This window comes from Mustela nivalis (assembly GCF_964662115.1).
Source record: "Mustela nivalis genome assembly, chromosome: 4".
Classification (NCBI taxonomy): domain Eukaryota; kingdom Metazoa; phylum Chordata; class Mammalia; order Carnivora; family Mustelidae; genus Mustela; species Mustela nivalis.
The window spans coordinates 12,631,646-12,650,630 of NC_139023.1; the positions used below are offsets into that span (position 1 = coordinate 12,631,646).

The following is an 18,985-nucleotide window of genomic DNA, read 5'->3' on the forward strand; positions in this document are numbered from 1 at the left end:
TCGAGTCCCGCATCGGGTTCTCTGCTCGGCAGGGGTCCTGCTTCCTCCTCTCGCTCTCTGCCTGCCTCTCTGCCTACTTGTGATCTCTCTCTGTCAAGTAAATAAATAAAATCTTTAAAACACAGGTACTCATACACTTGGCAGCTGAGCACTGTCTTGAAAAATGATCTGAAAGATATTGCCATGTGTCCTACAAGAACAATTTTTTAAAAAATTCAAACATGGGAGCCTGGGTGGGTCAGGTGGGTAAGCATCTGCCTTTAGCTCAGGTCATGATCTCAGGGTCCTAGATCGCGTCCCACAGCAGGCCCCCTGCTTGGCAGAGAGCCTGCTTATCCATTTCCCTCTGCTGTTCTCCCTGCTTGTGTTCTCTCTCCCTCTCTGTGTGTCAAATAAATTAAATAAATAAATAAATAAAATCTTAAAAAAATAAATAAAAGCTCAAATATAGCTATGGTACCTCCCATCCCCATGAATGAATATTTAACCACATACCAGACAAGGATGACAGGCTCAGAAAACATAGCAGTTCCCCCGCCCCCATAAGCCTATGGTCTACTGTGGAATAATGTGGTCGGTAGGAGAGAAGGGTAAAAAAAAAAAATAGACAAGGTCCAAATGCTGTGGGGCTTTGCCACCTATGTTAAGGAAAATGAACTGTATCTTAATGCAATAAAGCCACTGAAGAGTTTTTGTAAGAATGGTAACATAACTCAATTTGCAAATGGTCATTCTTGTAAGTATGAAGAATGTGCTAGAATGGGAAGAGACTTGAGGCAGGAAGCTAATCAGAGAGTGGCAGTAATCCAGCTGAGGCCCTGGAGTCATGTGGGACAGTGAAGCTGAAGACAGAAAAGAAAGGGTTCAGTAAATATTTATGCGCATAAGACACTGAGAAAAGAGAGCGAGTCAGGAATGATATCCAGGTTTCTAGTGTCAGAAACCAAGGGAATGGCAGAGAGCTTGTAGAGCTGGGGAGTACCGGAGAAGCAGGTTTAGGAAGAGGAAGGATGAAGATGTGAATACAAAGCACAGATGAAAAGATTCGCCTCCCAGAGAAGAACAAAAATCGCTTCCACTATAGAGGGATAGAGGCCGATGAGTAAGATATACAGATATGGGAACAAGTAGTGGAAGGAGTGGCCCTCTGAAAGCGTCTATATTCTTCTCCAGCAGTAAAACTGTAAGTCATCAGTTAATAGCAAGGGCAGGGAAGAAAGAACAGAAAATAAACACTTAAGGAAGAGTAGAGAAGATCTGAAGTGGTTTTTATAAAGACTAAACTAGAAACTAACCAGAGAAACCTAGCTATGTTGCTGGGCAGTACTGAGGAAACAGGTAAAGCCAATAGTCATTAATTGATAATGCGATTAATCTGAAAATAGATACTACTTCTAACAGTTGCATGTATTCCTATTGCTACCTTCTTATTAACCAAATAAAAAATCACTTAAGAGCCTTTTGTGGATATACTGGATAATTTTAATTGGGTTTATCAGCCAGAACCTTCAGTTTATAAGATCACTTACATTGTCTCTTAACATGTATTATATTAATTTGCCCTGATTGCTTTTCTGAACGTAGAGAAAAATTTCAAGAATCAAATTCATGCATATGTGCAGGAAATTGCCCCCCATAGGAGAAAATGATTCTATGCAGCCCAAGAAAGACGGATGTGGAGACCTTACGAGAGAGGTAAATGATACATACTTCTTTTAACAAAATGAAAACGTACCCATGACCAAGATACGCCTTTGATCTCTTACTATTATTAGAAACTGGTTTTAAAAATTTACATGAGGCATGTACAAGAAAAATCACTGGTTGCCAACATGAAAGCCATCACAGGTTGTAGTAAGTTTTAGGTTATTTAAACCGTGTTTGAACAGACGCTTTAGGAATAAGATTGGCTTGGAGAAGCAAGAGCATGGGCGTGAATCTAGGTGGGTGGGCATTTTAGAAACACCCGACGCCATTTTCGAACTACATGCCCTCCACATCTCAGGCAATTGTGATCCTTACACAAGTACATACACATACTCCCCTGAGCGTCGGAGGCAAAGGAATGACAACATTACATGTTGAACATGCCAGGTGCTTTACGTTAGTTCATTCTTTTGATTTGATTTGACTGAATTTAATTTTTACAATTCTATGAGAATGGTACTTTAACTCAATTTGTACATGTAAGAAGACTGAGGCTCATAAGCAACTTTTCTGAACCCTGCTGTGTAGGAAGCAGAAGAACCTGAGTTTGATTTTCGGTGTATTTTAACTCCAAAGACTATACTGTTTCCACTACAACATGCCTTCTGGAGAGACAAAAGCCTTTGAAACATAGTGGGACATAGTTATTCCCTAACTTCCAACCACCTACAAGTAAGAATATGTAAAATTAAACTCGGCCACACAAACAAAATCCAATTATTACTTGACCTTAAGATTGACATTTATAATAAAGTAAATGTGTCTATTTAAATACCATTTTATAACTTTCTTTTTTTTTTTAAAGATTTTATTTATTTATTTGACAGGCAGAGATCACAAGTAGGCAGAAAGACAGACAGAGAGAGAGGAAGAAAAGCAGGCTCCCTGCTGAGCAGAGAGTCCGATGCAGGGCTTGATCCCAGGACCCTGAGATCATGACCTGAGCCAAAGACCATTTTATGACTTTCAAGTGGTGGGCACATCCATTATCTTTCTTTTTCTATCTATATAATAATAATATATATCTAGATAATATATTATCTATATAATAATCTATATATCTATATAATTTTCTTTTTTCTATCTATGTTATATATAATATAATATCTATCTATGTAATAGCTATATAATAATCTATCTATATAATTTCTTTTTCTATCTATATATGTGAGAGAGCTCATGACACATTCATGACCAACCATAGATCTATGACTGTGCTACCCTGAACCCAGTAACTAAATATTTAAGTTCCAAATTCAAAAAAGACACCACTGGCCCACACCTTCTTAGATCATCTGCTTTTTGATTGTTTTCTCTGCTTATAATGTTATGACGGGCTCCAGTGAATGATTCATACTTCTGTCAAAGCAAGGCTTACTACCACACATTTGCATATTTGGAGATATTTTCTTTACCATGACCTCTCCCCCTCAGCCTAAGCAGGCAAAAGAACCAATCTTGATGGCTCATGCACGGCATGATTTATCCTCCACTAAAATAAATGATGTCTTCTATTTCCCTGAAGCCTGTTCATGTCCGTCTTCTTGAGTTGGGCTGTCTTTGTTTAGTGAGTTGTTCTTTGTTTAGTGAATAAAATCACTCATATGACAAAGAAAAAGAAGATTCTGATGTTTTTGGTATAATGTCATCCTTTATTCCTTATTCTTACAATGGCTGCCCCTAAAGAATAGAAAAGTCAAGACCTATCCTGCCCCTCCCTGAGGATCTGAAGATTAAGATTCAACATCTTTTGAACTAGTCTCTGTAAGAGCAATCCCTTTGCCTCACAAACCATAATTTTATGCCCCACCTCTCTGTGTTAAGATCATCACAGGTAAGCAGGAAGTCGCTTTCAGACTGAATGCAGTTTTTCCCCCATGCCACTCCCCTGACTCACTCCCAAGTTATGTTATGAATAGTGATAGGGCACTAGGAACAGCATTAATACACTCAGTTACTGGACATTTAAATAATATGTGTTGACTAGGCACCTATTGACTAAAAAAATGCCTCACTAAGTGCTCCAGGAAATACAAAGTTGGAGAAGAAAGAGCATGTATCATTGGGAGAAAGAGCTGCCAACAAAAACCAGAAGATAAGATGCCCTTCAACAGATGAATGGATAAGGAAGATGTGGTCCATATACACTATGGAGTATTATGCCTCCATCAGAAAGGATGAATACCCAACTTTTGTAGCAACATGGACAGGACTGGAAGAGATTATGCTGAGTGAAATAAGTCAAGCAGAGAGAGTCAATTATCATATGGTTTCACTTAATTGTGGAGCATAACAAATAGCATGGAGGACAAAGGGAGATGGAGAGGAGAAGGGAGTTGAGGGAAATTGGAAGGGGAGGTGAACCATGAGAGATTATGGACTCTGAAAAACAAGCTGAGGGGTTTGAAGGGGCGGGGGGGTGGGAGGTTGGGGGAACCAGGTGGTGGGTATTATAGAGGGCACGGATTGCATGGAGCACTGGGTGTGGTGCAAAAAATAATGAATACTGTTATGCTAAAAATAAATAAAAAATAAATTTTAAAAAAACAGAAGATAATACCTCATATCCTTGAAAATTTATTTTTAAAATATTTTTTAAAGCCATTATAGTATTTATATAATTTGGCCCAATAAATTATTTTTCCTTTCCATTTATTTCAAGGGAAAATTTAGCAATAGAATGAAAAAAAGTATATTGGTGAAGATGGTCATTGAAAGAATCACCTACTTAGGGTGCCTGGGTGTCTCTGTTGGTGAAGTATCTGCCTTCTGCTCGGTCATGATCTCAGGGTCCTGGGATCCAGCCCTGCACTGGGCTCCCTGCCCAGTGGGGAGTCTGCTTCCGCCTCTCTTCCTGCATCTCCCCTCACCTCTCCCCCTGCTTATCCCCTTGTTCATGCTTTCTCTCTCTCTCACTCTCTCTCTCAAATAAATAAATAATATCTGTTAAAAAAAGAGAAAAAAAGGTGACTACAGTTAAAAGAAAAAAGAAAATATCTAAATACACTAGGAGATGCTTTCAGTATTTTATGATAAAACTATTCAGTACAAGATGATTCACCCTTTAAAATGTGTCCATTAAAATTGTTTTCCTTTCCTTTGTTTTGATGAATCTATGTACTATATCTGCATGTATTAAGTTTGAAATTACATTAAAATAAAAAGTTTTAATGCACATTTTATGCAACTATTAGGTATATATACAGCTACTAAAATAATATATACAGCTACTAGAAATAAACATTTGATAGCACAGGGCACTCATAAAAATTATATGAAGAATAAAAAGCACAATACAAAGTTATACATTATGATATAACTGTATGAAAAAAACTCGTACGTATTAAAAGTCCTTAAAGGTTAACATGTAAAATGAAAATGGTTTGTTTAGGTAGCTTTGTACAAGGTTTTTTTTTTTCTCCACTAAAAAAAAATTTAAAAAAATCAGAATATCAGGCATGAGATACAGGATCAATGAAAATACATAAGGGAAGGGTAGGGAGGAACCCACTCCTTCCAGTTCCACTTGTCGGATATGCACATTATATAAAAAATGTATAAGAAATTGAACACTTGTCTAATTGCAGTCCTTGAGTGAATTCATTAACCAATAGCTCTCAGTGATTTACAAGATAAAGTCATAGAATTTGAGTTGAAAAGGGTCCCCTAGAACCACCTCATTCAGTAGGTCAATCAGATTCATAAAGGAATAGTGCTTCCGCCCCCTTAGGCTACACAATTAGTTGGTAAATAAACTAAAACTAAAATTTAAGTTTCAGTACCCAATCTAATTCAATTAGACATTCTAATTCTTCAGTATGCAGTATTTCTCACACAGTACCTCAGCACAACCTTCCGGATATATTTCCTGCTCCCTCCCAGCACAGGACACCGAGACGTCCTTTCTCACTTCCACACTGATCTTGCCTCTGTGTTTTCATGGGCCTCTGTCCTGGCCCCAAACACTGCTGACATTCCCCTCCTTAGGCTCACCCCCACACATGCTCTCACTACACTGTACTGTACACTCATGTGCTAACAGCAGCAAGTTAGAATCCTTTTTTCAAAACACGTATTTGGAAAAAGACAAAGTCAATTTTAGTTCCAACCATTTTGCTTGCTTATCCCACAACTCGTACACATGTTCAATTGTTTCTCTGAAACTGTTTCCTATTCTACAAAGAAAAGCAGTATTTCATCATAGAGAAGAGTAAATTTAGAGGTAGTAGAACTCATGAGGGCTTGGAAAGTATTTCCTGATCATCCTCAGCTTGCTGCGGCAAAGAAGGAGGTGTATGACGATCTAACACAGGCAAGAGTATCACATACCATTGAATTAAATATAATGACTCTAGGCCATGTGGCGACATTGCAAGCTTTCATGAAATAGCCATCCCCTGCTATCATGTTTAGTCACAATTTACCAAAATAAATTAAACTCTTACTGATTTGTGAAATTCCCTGTTTCTGATTTCATTCCACGAGTCATGCTATTGGTTCAAGTTGATTCCCTCAGACTCGTTTAGCAAGTTAGAGTTTAATTATGTGGGATTTCCTCCTTTGTCTTCAGCTTCTTCATAGATCACACATGATGCATGAGAGCCATTCTTTTGTGTAGAAATCTCAGGGAAGTTGGATAGGCAGAAGAGAGGATCTCTTCATTGTCCAGGATCAAAATGTATAGGTAAGTCCTGTTTTTGTCTCTGCAGTTTTAGAAATTTTATTATATCTCAGAGCATGTGAGACATATACAGAGGCTGAAGAACTTTTGGCTCTGTCTAGCAATCCTCTAGTTACTTTTCCAGAAACTTTACTGAAACATATAGGTATTGTTTAGAGAATATGTTTGATTGTTTAGAGAATATGATTGTTTAGAGAATATGTTCGATATTATTTAAATAAGTTGCTTACAGCATGGCTGATTTTTTTTTTCTTTTTTACAAAATGAGTAAACATAAAGAGACGGCTTAGGGTTATGAAAACATATCTTTAAAGAAGGAAGTGGTTTTGTTTTCTCACGTTTTACCCTTCAAAGAGTGATGTTTGGATTTTAAAAACATAATCGGTAAAAAATTCATCTGTTGTTTTAGAATTTTTCTAGGATTCTATATTTTAACTTCTCTCTCATCACTAGCTATGAAATACACAATGAAACCTAAAGTCCTTTTTAAGAAAATAAGATAGTATTGTCTACTTTTCATATACTCACTGCATCAGTATTTTTCAAGTAAATTCTTATTGATACTTCAGGGGGAAAAAACAGTATTTGTTTAGTTTTCTTTTTAGCTAACGAATACTGATGTTCACACACATTCATATAAAAAAAGCAACAAATTGTGGTATCATCTACAGTCAGATGATACAATCTCAAAATTACTATATAATGTGATGTGTTTGTATGTGCATCTATGAGTATTACTCATTTTGTTTTTCCATGAACACAGAAAAATGTGATACTAAGTCATTTTAAAAAGATGGTAAAAGCATAAGTAATGTGTTAGCTATGTTAAGTGTAGTTGAGTTTACTTTAAATCTACCATACTTTAGAAAACTCAATCAAAACTTAGTTTAGTAAAATACATGTACAATTATATGCATTTGAATATATAAACACACAAGTGAAAAATGGGTAGCTAAGTTTCTAACAAGAAATAATTAAGAATTAACAATAATATGAATAAAATAATTTCACATTCCACAATGGATATGATGAATTCATTAAAAGAGGTAAAAAAAAAATCTATGAATTTATATACTGTGTCCTCACTTTATGCAAAAAAATCACAGAATTGTATTTACTCGTAAACTATTACTTTACAAAGTACACGTGTGAGAATGTCTAATGAGGTACATAAAACACTAATCATTGTACTAAACACTAGTATTAAAGTGGTAAGCTTGGGACAGTCAGTTGAGGGGCTAGCTCTTGATTTCAGCTCAGGTCATGATCTCAGGGTCCTGGGATGCAGCCCCGGTGACAAGCCCCGCATCAAGCCCTGCATCAAGCCCCATGAGGAGCCCCTATGTGGGGTTCCATGCTCAGCAGGGAGTCTGCCCCAGGATTCTCGCTCTCCCTCTGTCCCTTCCCCTGCTCTCTATCTCTCTCTAAAATAGATAAATAAATCTTTAAAAATTAAGTAGTCAGCTTATGAATTACATTTTTTCCATTATTTTCTAAATTTCTATAACAATGTAATATTATTTTGGTAATCATAATACAGTTTGAAATGCATTTTGCTGAAACATTTTATTTTAATTTTGGAAAGAAATTTCTCTATTTTTCAAAAATTAACGCTTATAAACAGCTAAATGTACATCAAAATATCATTCAAAGGAAAATAAAGACAAACAATGCAAATAGTGAAAGAGATGTACAATTTTAGAATGTCTTGAAGCAATCTACGTAAAATATGACACTCAACCAGAACCAAATTTTCCAAGTACAAAAAGACTCTTCTTTGAAACCTTGATTTCTACACATCACAGTCAGAAATATTTTCTCTCTTAAATAGTCTGCATCTATTAAAAATCAATTTGTTGTTCTTTTTTTAACCTAAAATTTATATAATTCCCGATTAATTTTGTTCATGGGTTGGTTGGTTTTTATCAGAACAAGATCATGAGGGTTACCACGCAAATAGATGAAATTTTGAAAATAACATGGATCCGCAACCACCAATCTGAGGATCCATGACTAGAAAACTATGCTTCCATCAACCTGAATAAAGAGACGTTTCAGTGGAAAGAGGAAGGCATATTCCTCTTTAACTAGGGAGTTAAAATTAGACAATTTTTCATTCTGACAGCTTTACTTTAAAGCCAGCACATCTGCCTGAGTCTACAAGGAATTCTATAAGGAATGAATGAAAACATCCAGTTTCCTTCTCTGCTGGAATGTTCTTATCAGCATAAAAGCATGCCATGCTATCTCCAATTTAAATCTCCAACTCCATGATTTTCTAACTCCTCCATATGATCTGAGAAATCAGGGTATCCACATTGGATAAGAGAAAGAAAATAAAAGTGCGTAATATATTTTTTCAGGTAATTCTAGGTAATTTTTAGGTAGTTTTTTTGTAGATCTCCAGGTAAACTCTGTGATACTTTTGGTTGAGAATGGGCTCTCTTGGACAGTTTGTTTACTTTAATTTATAAGTTAAACCCACAGATCCCTCAGGGCTGTCCTTTCCTAAAGGTTACAAAGGTGATATATTTCTTTCTTTATCTACCTTGTTCACCCCTCTCCAAAGAAGGAAATCCTACCACAGAGCCCAGGAACCTGAACAGCTCCATTACTATGATATAATCATTATTCGTTGCAAATCCCTGGGTATTCCAGATTTTGTCAAGTCTACATAGGGAGTGTCTACGACCTGTACATTATATAAAAAGTATAAACTGGGATTTGGAAAAATGGGCTAAAGATTTATAAGCTGGAATTCAGAATGCAGTTTAAGGAAAGACTTAAAGTAAGGGAGTATATCTCAGCTCAGGAAGAGACAAGTCTCAGCAGAATGCCTCAGACCACAACAAATCATACTTCCATTTTCTTCCCTTTTGTCTGTGCTCGTGATATGATTAACTGACTAAACAGACATGTCAAAGCCCATCAGATGACCTGCCTTCTTCCAGCCCAAAACAACATGAGACAAAAGCAGAAAAGAAAGCCAAAAATTGTCAAAAATATGTTTCAAACTCTGCCTGTTACTTCAGTCCTGCTTTATGAATAGCTATGTTAACTTTCAAAAACCATGCTCAAAACTGTAAGTCATTTGGCAAAGACGGTATCTCTTAATAGAAATTAGACAACTGAGTATCAACTTATCTTTACAGTCATAGAGCCCCAACATTTTGAATTTAAAGTTCAGGTTTTGCTCACAAAAACCTCAGGTTGCATGCTGAAACAGTTGCCACATTTAGCCAGAATGTTTTTCTAATGGTGGTACAGTCTGGGAGAGGAGGTGGTGCAGACTGGGAGGGTTGTCCTCTGGAAGGCATTCCCAACTTATTTCCTCAGAACTTTGTTATTTACCTGATTGTTAGGCTGCTTCAGCCCCCAACATGTCTACAGCTGATACCCCTAAAGTAAGTCAAGAGGACAAAAAAATCAACATCAACTATTGTAAGGGAACTTAAAGATATTCAGTCCAATTCCAAAAAAGGTATTGCTCCAACTTAAAGGATCCCATTCTCTTGAGCAAAGAAAACCGGTCATAACTTTACATTCCAGAGTATGCTTTAAGTCTAAAGATAGCACATGCTTATGATATGTAAGATAGAAGCACCATCCTAATAAAACCATTCACTGGGTAACTATCTAAAGTGATCAAATATAAAATTGACTTTGGAAAAGTTTACCCACTAAGGACTAACTCAGCAGAAAGAAAGAAAATGATAGATGTTGAAGATTTACAGTACCCATTTATCAAAGATATGGACAAGTGCCTTAGTGATTAATAAACGGATATGTGAGCTCGAGTTTCAAGGAAGAATATTAAAAAGGGCCAGTGAATGTATATTTTCTAGCTTAGACAAAATTTTATTCCGACAATCATACTTCTTAGCCAGGATATCTGCCTGAGTTTAACACTGCAAAGAATGGATTAAAACATGCAATTTGCTTCTCTGTTGGAATATTGCCATCAGCATAAAGACGTACCATACTATCTCCAGTTAAACAATAACATGAAGCAAAAACCTCCTTCCTTGACCTACATCCCCTCTCCAGCTATTGCCTTATTTCTCATTTCCTGCCCTCCACCACAAAATTCCTCCAAAGGTTTGTCTAGACCCATTGCCTTCGTTTCAATTTTCTTCTCTTATTCATCCTCTTTTCTTTTTAAGTATTTTATTGGGAAATCTACCATTCAAAGACGAATTTTTAAAATGAACCCCAAAGTAGTCATTATTTATTAAGAAAAATAACATTTCCAGGGACGCCTGGGTGGCTCAGTTGGTTAAGCAGCTGCCTTCGGCTCAGGTCATGATCCCAGCGTCCCGGGATCGAGTCCCGCATCAGGCTCCTTGCTCGGCAGGGAGCCTGCTTCTCCCTCTGCCTCTGCCTGCCATTCTGTCTGCCTGTGCTCGCTCTCTCCCCCCCTCTCTCTCTGATAAATAAATAAAATCTTTAAAAAAAAAAAAAAAAGAAAAAAGAAAAATAACATTTCCAGGTAACACCCTGTCCATTAACTGCCCTCTCCCAACCCTGCCCAATCTGACTGTTATCTAGCATGCTATCTTGATAACACATATCTAGATAAATGTCCCCAATTTTCTTTACTGTTTTATCATTCATAGACAGATCCCCAAATAACATTCAGTTCTACCTACATCTGAAATTAATATAGATGGAATCAAAATTATGTTTATAAAGTATGTAGTAATGATATATTTATTCACACAGCTCTATGATGTTCCACTGTCAGAATATACTCCAACTTACATATCCGCACTTCTGCTATTTTGCCATTACAAATATTGTAGCTCTGAACATTCTCAAATGGACCTCGTGGCACAAAAATGCCAGAGTTTCTCCTGAAAAATGAATTTTCTGGGTCATAGAGTGTGTGCATGTTTATCTTGAACCTATTCCCTCTTATCCCACTACAAAAAGATTCTCAGGCCTACAGCTGTGAAATAGTTCATAAATAAATCTTTTTTTTTTTAAATGAAGGTTTCCAAGTAGCAAGACCGGACCTACTAAAACAGTCTATTGGGATAGTGGATGCAGGAATCTTTGTTGTTGTTTTTTCCAAGCTTCTCAATTGATTCCTATGCACACAAAAACTTGAGAGCAGTTGGCTTAGATGGTAATTGAAGCTGATTGAATGAGCTCAGCTAGAGAGAAAGGAGAACACCCAGGCAGAGCAGGAAGCAACATCAGACATTAAAGGTTAAATAGAGGAGAAGCAACCAGCAAAAGACATTTAAAAGGGGGAACCAGAAGGATAGAAAGAGTATGGAACCATGGAAATTTAAAAATTAAAAAAAAAACAGTATTTCAGTTAAAAAAGAATGGCTCAACGGTCAGAAAGTTTGCTAACAGACAGGTGTCTTATACTCCCTCAAAAAGAGGGAAGTGGGGGCGCCTGGGTGGTTCAGTGAGTTAAGCCTCTGCCTTTGGCTCAGGTCATGATCTCAGGGTCATGGGATCTAGCCCCGCATCGGGATCTCTGCTCAGCAGGGAGCCTGCTTCCTCCTCTCTCTGCCCACTCTCTGCCTACTTGTGATCTCTGTCAAATAAATAAATAAAATCTTAAAAAAAAAAAAAAAAGAAAGAAAGAAAGAAAAAGAGAGAGAGAAGTGCCTTAAGGCAAGGACAAGTTTTTTACTACTTTCAAGATGTCCCCAGTGTTTAGCAGAATGATTTTCTAAGTACTCAATTGGTATTGATTTTTCTAACATTTACTTAATAAACACTGTTAATGGAGTGCCCACCATGTCCCGGTCTGCAAAAAATAAAAAATAAAATAAAATATCAGAGAATGAGCACAGACAAAAAAAATCAAGAAGCCTCTACATAGCACCACTTAATCTCTCTGCAGGCCAGTTTATTCTGCGTCACGGGATGTCAGAGTGGTTATTGCTGAAACTCTCTTCCATTGCTATCATTCTGTGATTCTATAGAATGTTATCACTCTTGAGAAATGCCATTTGTAAAAAAAAAAAAAAAAAAATTATATTATTTTCAGCTAAAGCTGAGTTCTACCTGAAAGAAGAGTGTAGAATTTACCATTTATTGAACACGGGCCAGAGTTCTAAGCACTTTACAAAGAGCATCCCACTTAATCTCACAACCCTCTGAGGCAGGTAATTATCCTCCTTTTATAAAGTAGGAAACTAAGGCTCAGAGGGGTTTTATCACTTGCCAACAGTCAGTTAGGTCTGTCTAATTACAAAAGTCCTGATTATCACCATTGTGCTATATTATCTTTCTATATTACTTGTGTAATAATTAAAAATACAGGCTTCTGGACAGGGCTGGTGTTTCATAGAATATTTATATAAAAATAGAAGAAACCCAGTAAATGGAGGCACTGGTTCAGGAGTCAGAAAAGAATCCCTATGTATGCCATCTTCATGCCCATGATAGGAGCCATGTTTACAGTATAGACAGGGCCTCTCCCCCATCATCAAATCCAGCCTCGCCGTGTACAGCTCCACTCAAAGAACAGACCATTAAGAACTTGGGGAGGTAGAGTGGAGAACTAATCACCAGCAGCGCTTGCCCTCATTTATTTGATCAACCACATGCCAACACAGTGCCCAGTGCCAGACATAATTCTAGTTCTGTTAACGAATGCTTAACTCGTTTGTCCTCACAAAAATCTGGAAGTAGGTACTATCGGTACCTTCATTTTGCAGGTAAGGAAATCAAGGAGGAGTTAGGTAACTTCCCAAGTTCACACAGTAAATAAATGGCAGACGTGGAATTTGAAACCAGTCAACAGAGCCTCCAAGTCTCAGCTCTCAAATGCTCCTGCTCATGGAGGTTCCAGTCTACTAGGGAGAAGAGGTGTGGGGATGGCAGACAGGATAGACCTTGTAAGCAGACAGGCTTGCTTAAGAAACACAGTGTTCTCAAAAACAGAGTGGGCAATAAGAGTGAGAACACCTACCAACAGGAGTGGTCATGGAAATGAGAAGGAGCCTTCCTTTCAAAGGAGGAAAGAACAGTGTGAAGGTGACAACTAAACTCACTGATTCTTTGTTTAATGACAAAGGAGAAAACTGGAGTCCAGAGAAGTGATGTGCCTCATGTCAAGCAGTTTCTCTAACACCTCAACAGTGTTTTATCCCCACTAGACACACTACTTCCCAAGATAAGTGCTATGTCTGCATTTTTCCCAAGCTCTGAGGGACATATTTTGTTGTGAAGACCTCCAAAATATTAGTATCGCTGTTCATTTCATAATGACACAAAAATATCCTGGGAAAATAATACTGAGAATCTCAATTCTTTCCTCCTCTTCTATAGACAATCTGGGCAAGAATTAAATTCAGAAGGGATTTAGTACTAGATGTTTTTTAAAATATATTGATGTAACTAAATACTACTCAAGAGCACTTGAAACAGCTAATCTTGGCTTTTACCCATGATTCATTAGAAGCCATCTTTTTTTCTATGAGAACAATATCATGTACAGAGATAATTAAATAGCACAAACTATGATGAACACGTGTGGGGTTCTGAGTTCATTCTCCACTCATCCCCTCCAAGTTACTGGTAATAACTCTCAACTGAGAGAACTATTCCAGGAAATTTCTAGAATCTATCATGCCCAATAACCTATGCCACCCAGATTGTGTTCTTGCTTTTGACCCGTCACTAGTAGATTTTTACTCCTTTAACTTATGCATTTAAAGTTGTTTTTTCTTTCTTCTCCCCCATCATTCATAGCACCCCTTCCCTGCCTCCCTGCTCCCCTCCCCAAGCAAATAACATGAAAAACATGCCACGCCATATATCCTTCCAAACAAACTAAGCAAGATTTGTTTCCTGGCAATTGTTAATTTTATTTTTTTTAATTATTTTTTTTATTTGGGTCTATATGTAATAATCAGATCAAACATTGGGGGATAAAGACATTGAGGGCCAAAAATGCTGCCATGTGCTTCTTTGGACTGTGACATACCAAATTCCCCATGTCAGTGGAACTCCCTTTGTAGAAACAATGAAATATCTAGACACTTTCAATTTAATAATAAAAATCAAGGCACATTGAACTGGAAGTAAGGGCCCCAAATCCTTTACTCACTTATTTTCTGTAAAAAGAAATATGTGTCTAGTTCACTGTTAGGATCAGTATCTTTTGACAAAGTGGTAAGTTAAGATTTTGAACATTTCATAATAACCTTATGACAGAAGAGACCTGTTTATGTCCTTGAACTTTAGGAAACAAAGAAGAAACTAGTATGCCCTCAATAAAGTCACACTTCGATTCTGAATCTACTCTCATCTAATTATATTCAAGGTCTTTGTTACATAAAATATAGTCCTTGGATCAATAACATCAACCTCACCTGGGAGCTTGTTGGAAATGCAGAATCTTGGGCCCAACCCCAGATTTACTAAATTAAAGTGTGCATTTTAATAAGCAACTCACATATACATTAAAATGTAAGAGGCACTAAACAATTACAATTAAAGTTAACAGCTACAGGGTAGTCTTCTAAGTATCCAGAATGGAGAGAGAGGTATGCAAGAGCATCCTTGTATATTTAAATATGAATAAGCATGCCCTGTAAGCTGGGTGTGCAATAGTTCCCTTGTCTCTCCTGCAGAAACAATGCCTTGGGCAAGTTAGAACTCAGAGAGCAGCATTTTCGTAACAGAGTTCTGGGAACACGGTGTTCCTCAAAATGTTAGGTATTTCAGGAATAAATACTCTGTGCTCAAACAATCTTGGGAAACATTGCTGTCTGGTCAGATCAGGACACATATGGGAAGGAAGAAACAGGAGAATAGGAGAATGTGCAAAGAACAAATGGGTTTTGTCATTTCAGAGACTGAATTTAAATATAAGTTTTCTCTGGGGTTTTCTTCCCCACCCTGACATATGACAGTAATATGTGTGACACACCCCCATGGATCTAACCAGGCTTATATACAATTCCCCATATAGTACTTATAACTCCACCCCAAAATATAGGAAAATGCAGCCAGTAAGAGCGATGTTATGCTAGAATTATCTGCTCTAAATTGTGTAAATAAATCATTCCAAAACCTTGATGCTTTAACTATTATTTGTAATAAATTGCTTGCTGTCAACAATAATACACCACTGTATCCCAGTACCTCACTGATAGTTGCTGAAACTTGAACTGAATACCCATTCTGTTGAGTCCTTGTCTGCTTCTGTGAGTTCAAACCCACCCTCATCATCAGTGATTCTCTGACAGCTTAACAATTTTGTTATTGTAGTAAGTTAACAATTATTTAAAAATGAATTCAATTTTTAATGGCTTTTGAGATGTAATCCCATACCATCAAGTTCACCTGTTTAAGGGTCCAATTCATCTGTTACTAGCATAGTAATGGTAGTTGTACAATCACTGAATCATCCCGATAGATATATTGAAGTTTAAAATGTTCAAGTACTCATTTCCCAAAGAGCATGTAGACAAGAAAATACAACATATTTAGACTGTAATGAATATTTCCTTATAATTTGAGAAAGTTGGCAAAATCATGTTGGTTGCTAATAAATGGTATAGTTCATCTTCAGTCAAAAATAAAGAAAAAAAGGAAAGGAAAGGAAGGGAAATAATAAAGAAAGATGGGAAAAAAACACCTAGTTTCTTGAAAACTAAATCCAGGTAGGACAAAAATGTTGTTTGGAGGAAAATAGACACAGACGCAAAACTTCAACTAAATAATTGTTTATTGCTTAGAACCTGCTAGGTTCAATGGCTTTGTCCACAGCTACACTCTCTAGAGCTCAGAAGAAATACTGACATGGTGCCCTCTGGAGTACATGCTAGGCTCTACCTAACAGTAATTAGCAAGGTGATAGGTAACCTGTCTCAGGAATTTCTGTCATGACAGTTGCTGTTGAAACACTAGGCATACATTCTTCAATAATAGTAAAATAAACAAAATATTGTTCCTATAACTTTGTAGGTAGATGACTTCTAGAGAAATACACTTAAAGTATCCGCATCATGAAGTCTGAGAAGAAATACTTCCATCTATTCCGTTGTTTTCAAATCGCCTATGTAGGGTCTACCTTTGTAGACCATGCCACAGTCTACCATAATGTCAGTGTTTTCATTTGCACCCTGAGAAGACTCCATTATCTCAACCACGGAAGCAAGAACCCACCCTCTGGGCAACTGTAGATTCCAGCAAAGATGGCCTTTCTTATAAAAGCAAGTGTATATTAAGCATAGCAGAGCAGTAATCAGAACATGTCTCTAAGCCCTTAACTAGCTCTATTAGTAAGTAGTCTTCAGACATCTCCTATTAATAATTACACAAGACTAACTCTATAATGTAAATCACCTAACACCAGGTCTTTATCCCCTTAGAAACATCCCCTTAGAAATATTTTTATAATGTAAAAATTAAACACAATCTCAAAAGTCAATTAAAAGAATCTTTTATATCTTAAATCTTTTATTTCAAAAACATGACTGGTATTAGAACAAAAAAAATCTCATAAAAGAAGAAATCATTTTTAATAGCAAAAATTTCAACATCTGCTTTGTTTATTGCAGAAACATAAGGTGAACATATTAACATGGAAAATATTACAAAACTAAAACTATTTTTTGACTTATCGGGGTCCAAATAAATTAAGATTTGATACACTATGATGGAACATGACCTATAAGACATTCTTTCTCCAGTAGTTGTTTAATTCAGTCTCAATCACTAGGACCCAGTGAAATTTTTCTAAATTGGGTAATAGTTGTGGTAAGGTATCTTGAAATACATTTCAATACTATAATAAAATAAAATGGAGAAAGAATGCCCACGGACTTCCAGTATATAAAAATGATTCCTTCAAGTTTAGGACCAATTAGACAGATATGAATAGAGCATCATCAGGGAAGGCATTTCCTCCAGCAGTAAAGGTAGCTTTGCCCTATTGTGGACACATTCTTTCATGGGCTTCATTCTATTCTGTGAATTATTGAAAAGAGTCTGAGATCTAGAGTATATCCTGAGTCCTAGGAAAGAAAAAAACTTAACTAGCCTGTGAAGCAATTGAGCCTATATTCTTAACTTCATTGGCAGCAGGATCTCATAAAACATTAACAACTCTCAACTCCACTACTACATGCTTACGTGCACACACAGACACACGCACGCACCCTCACTCACCTATTAATCATATCAACTTGCAAATTTTGTGAGAAGACTTTGAATCCTGAATGGGCTTTTCCTATAAGTAGCAGATTCCAGAACTTCGGCACATCATTTCAGATCTGCTATATACAGTTGTGAAGTTGTTGCAATGCACAAAATTGCATGGCTCAGGGGAAGATTGAAAGCTGAGGTGGAGACTATGCTCCCTGCCAAGCTGTGCGTCCCAGAGTATAGCTGCATACAGCCCAATGAGCACCCTTTCCTAATTGCCCCTGTCTCCAGAAAAGCTGACTTTTCATAATTCTCACAGTATTACATAAATTAGCTCAGGTCCCTCACAATTTACCCAGCCTCTGTATCCTCAGGAAATATAAAGTGATTTATATCCTCAAGGAATGTAAACTTCTTTAAATGATACCCAAGATAAAAATAAATTAACAAGTAAATCACTGAATTAAAAGAAAACCCAATAGTGCATTTCAAAGGTACATGCACATAAAGCCGTATGGATTTGTGATTCAAGGATAAGATTCTCAACTTCCACATGAACCTAGAGTTTTTAGAAGGCACAATAGCTTAATAAAATAAATATATTCACGAAGTCTGAACTGTGGCACCAACCCTGCCACCATCCAGTTATGCAATCAGAATAATCCTCTTGTGTTTCTCTTTTACATTGCACCCGAGTTTATCAAGAACAATAAATAAATAAATAAATAAAAACTTAAGAAAGAAAGAAAAGTATTAGACTAGATCAGTGAAAATTTGCTAGAAATAGGAGAAAGGGGATCCTTTTCTCCCATCCCAAATTCAAACAGAAAAGCTATTCCATTTCATCTGTTTTCCATCTCTGAGCTTCCAACTTTGAATACAGTGTTTCTCAGCAAAAATAATAATAATAATAATAATAAATAAATAAAAATAAATAGGGCACCTGGGTGGGCTCAGTGGGTTAAAGCCTCTGCCTTCGGCTCAGGTCATGATCTCAGGGTCCTGGGATCGAGCCCCGCATCAGGTTCTCTGCTCAGCAGGAAGCCTGCTTCCCCCCCTCTCTCTCTCTCTCTACCTGCCTCTTTGCCTACTTGTGATCTCTGTCTGTCAAATAAATAAATAAAAATCTTAAAAAAAAAATAAAAAATAAAAAATAAAACATTGAATTAGGTAGTCCCTACTGCCTGTCCAGTGGTAAACATGAGTTAATGAAACGGACTAAAGTAAAGTAAGTCCCTTTACGTTGGAACCATCGCTCATAGTCTTCATAACTCCAAAGTATAATGTAAACACATACACATATTCCAATATATGTGTTTGTGTATCCTGCTATAGACACAGGTCTATAGCAATGTTTTTAACTTTCCATTTCTTAGCATCAACTGTAAGGCAGAGTGATAGAAATGAATAACAACATGATAATTAACAGAAAAACCCCCCTCCCATCTGATGTGGCCATTGCAGTTTGAGCTT

The 18,985-nt window shown here is 36.9% G+C and overlaps 1 protein-coding gene across 1 annotated transcript in view; it reads left to right on the forward strand.

Annotated features, from left to right (window-relative positions):
* The first annotated feature begins 6,170 nt into the window (after positions 1 to 6,170).
* TMPRSS11D (transmembrane serine protease 11D) overlaps positions 6,171 to 18,985 on the forward strand; it is a 50,438-nt gene continuing 37,623 nt past the window's right edge. Inside the window, exon 1 of the mRNA XM_082726376.1 lies at positions 6,171 to 6,391. Coding sequence (XP_082582502.1) covers positions 6,384 to 6,391 — 8 coding nt within the window. The 5' untranslated portion in view covers positions 6,171 to 6,383. The remainder of the gene's footprint in view (positions 6,392 to 18,985) is intronic.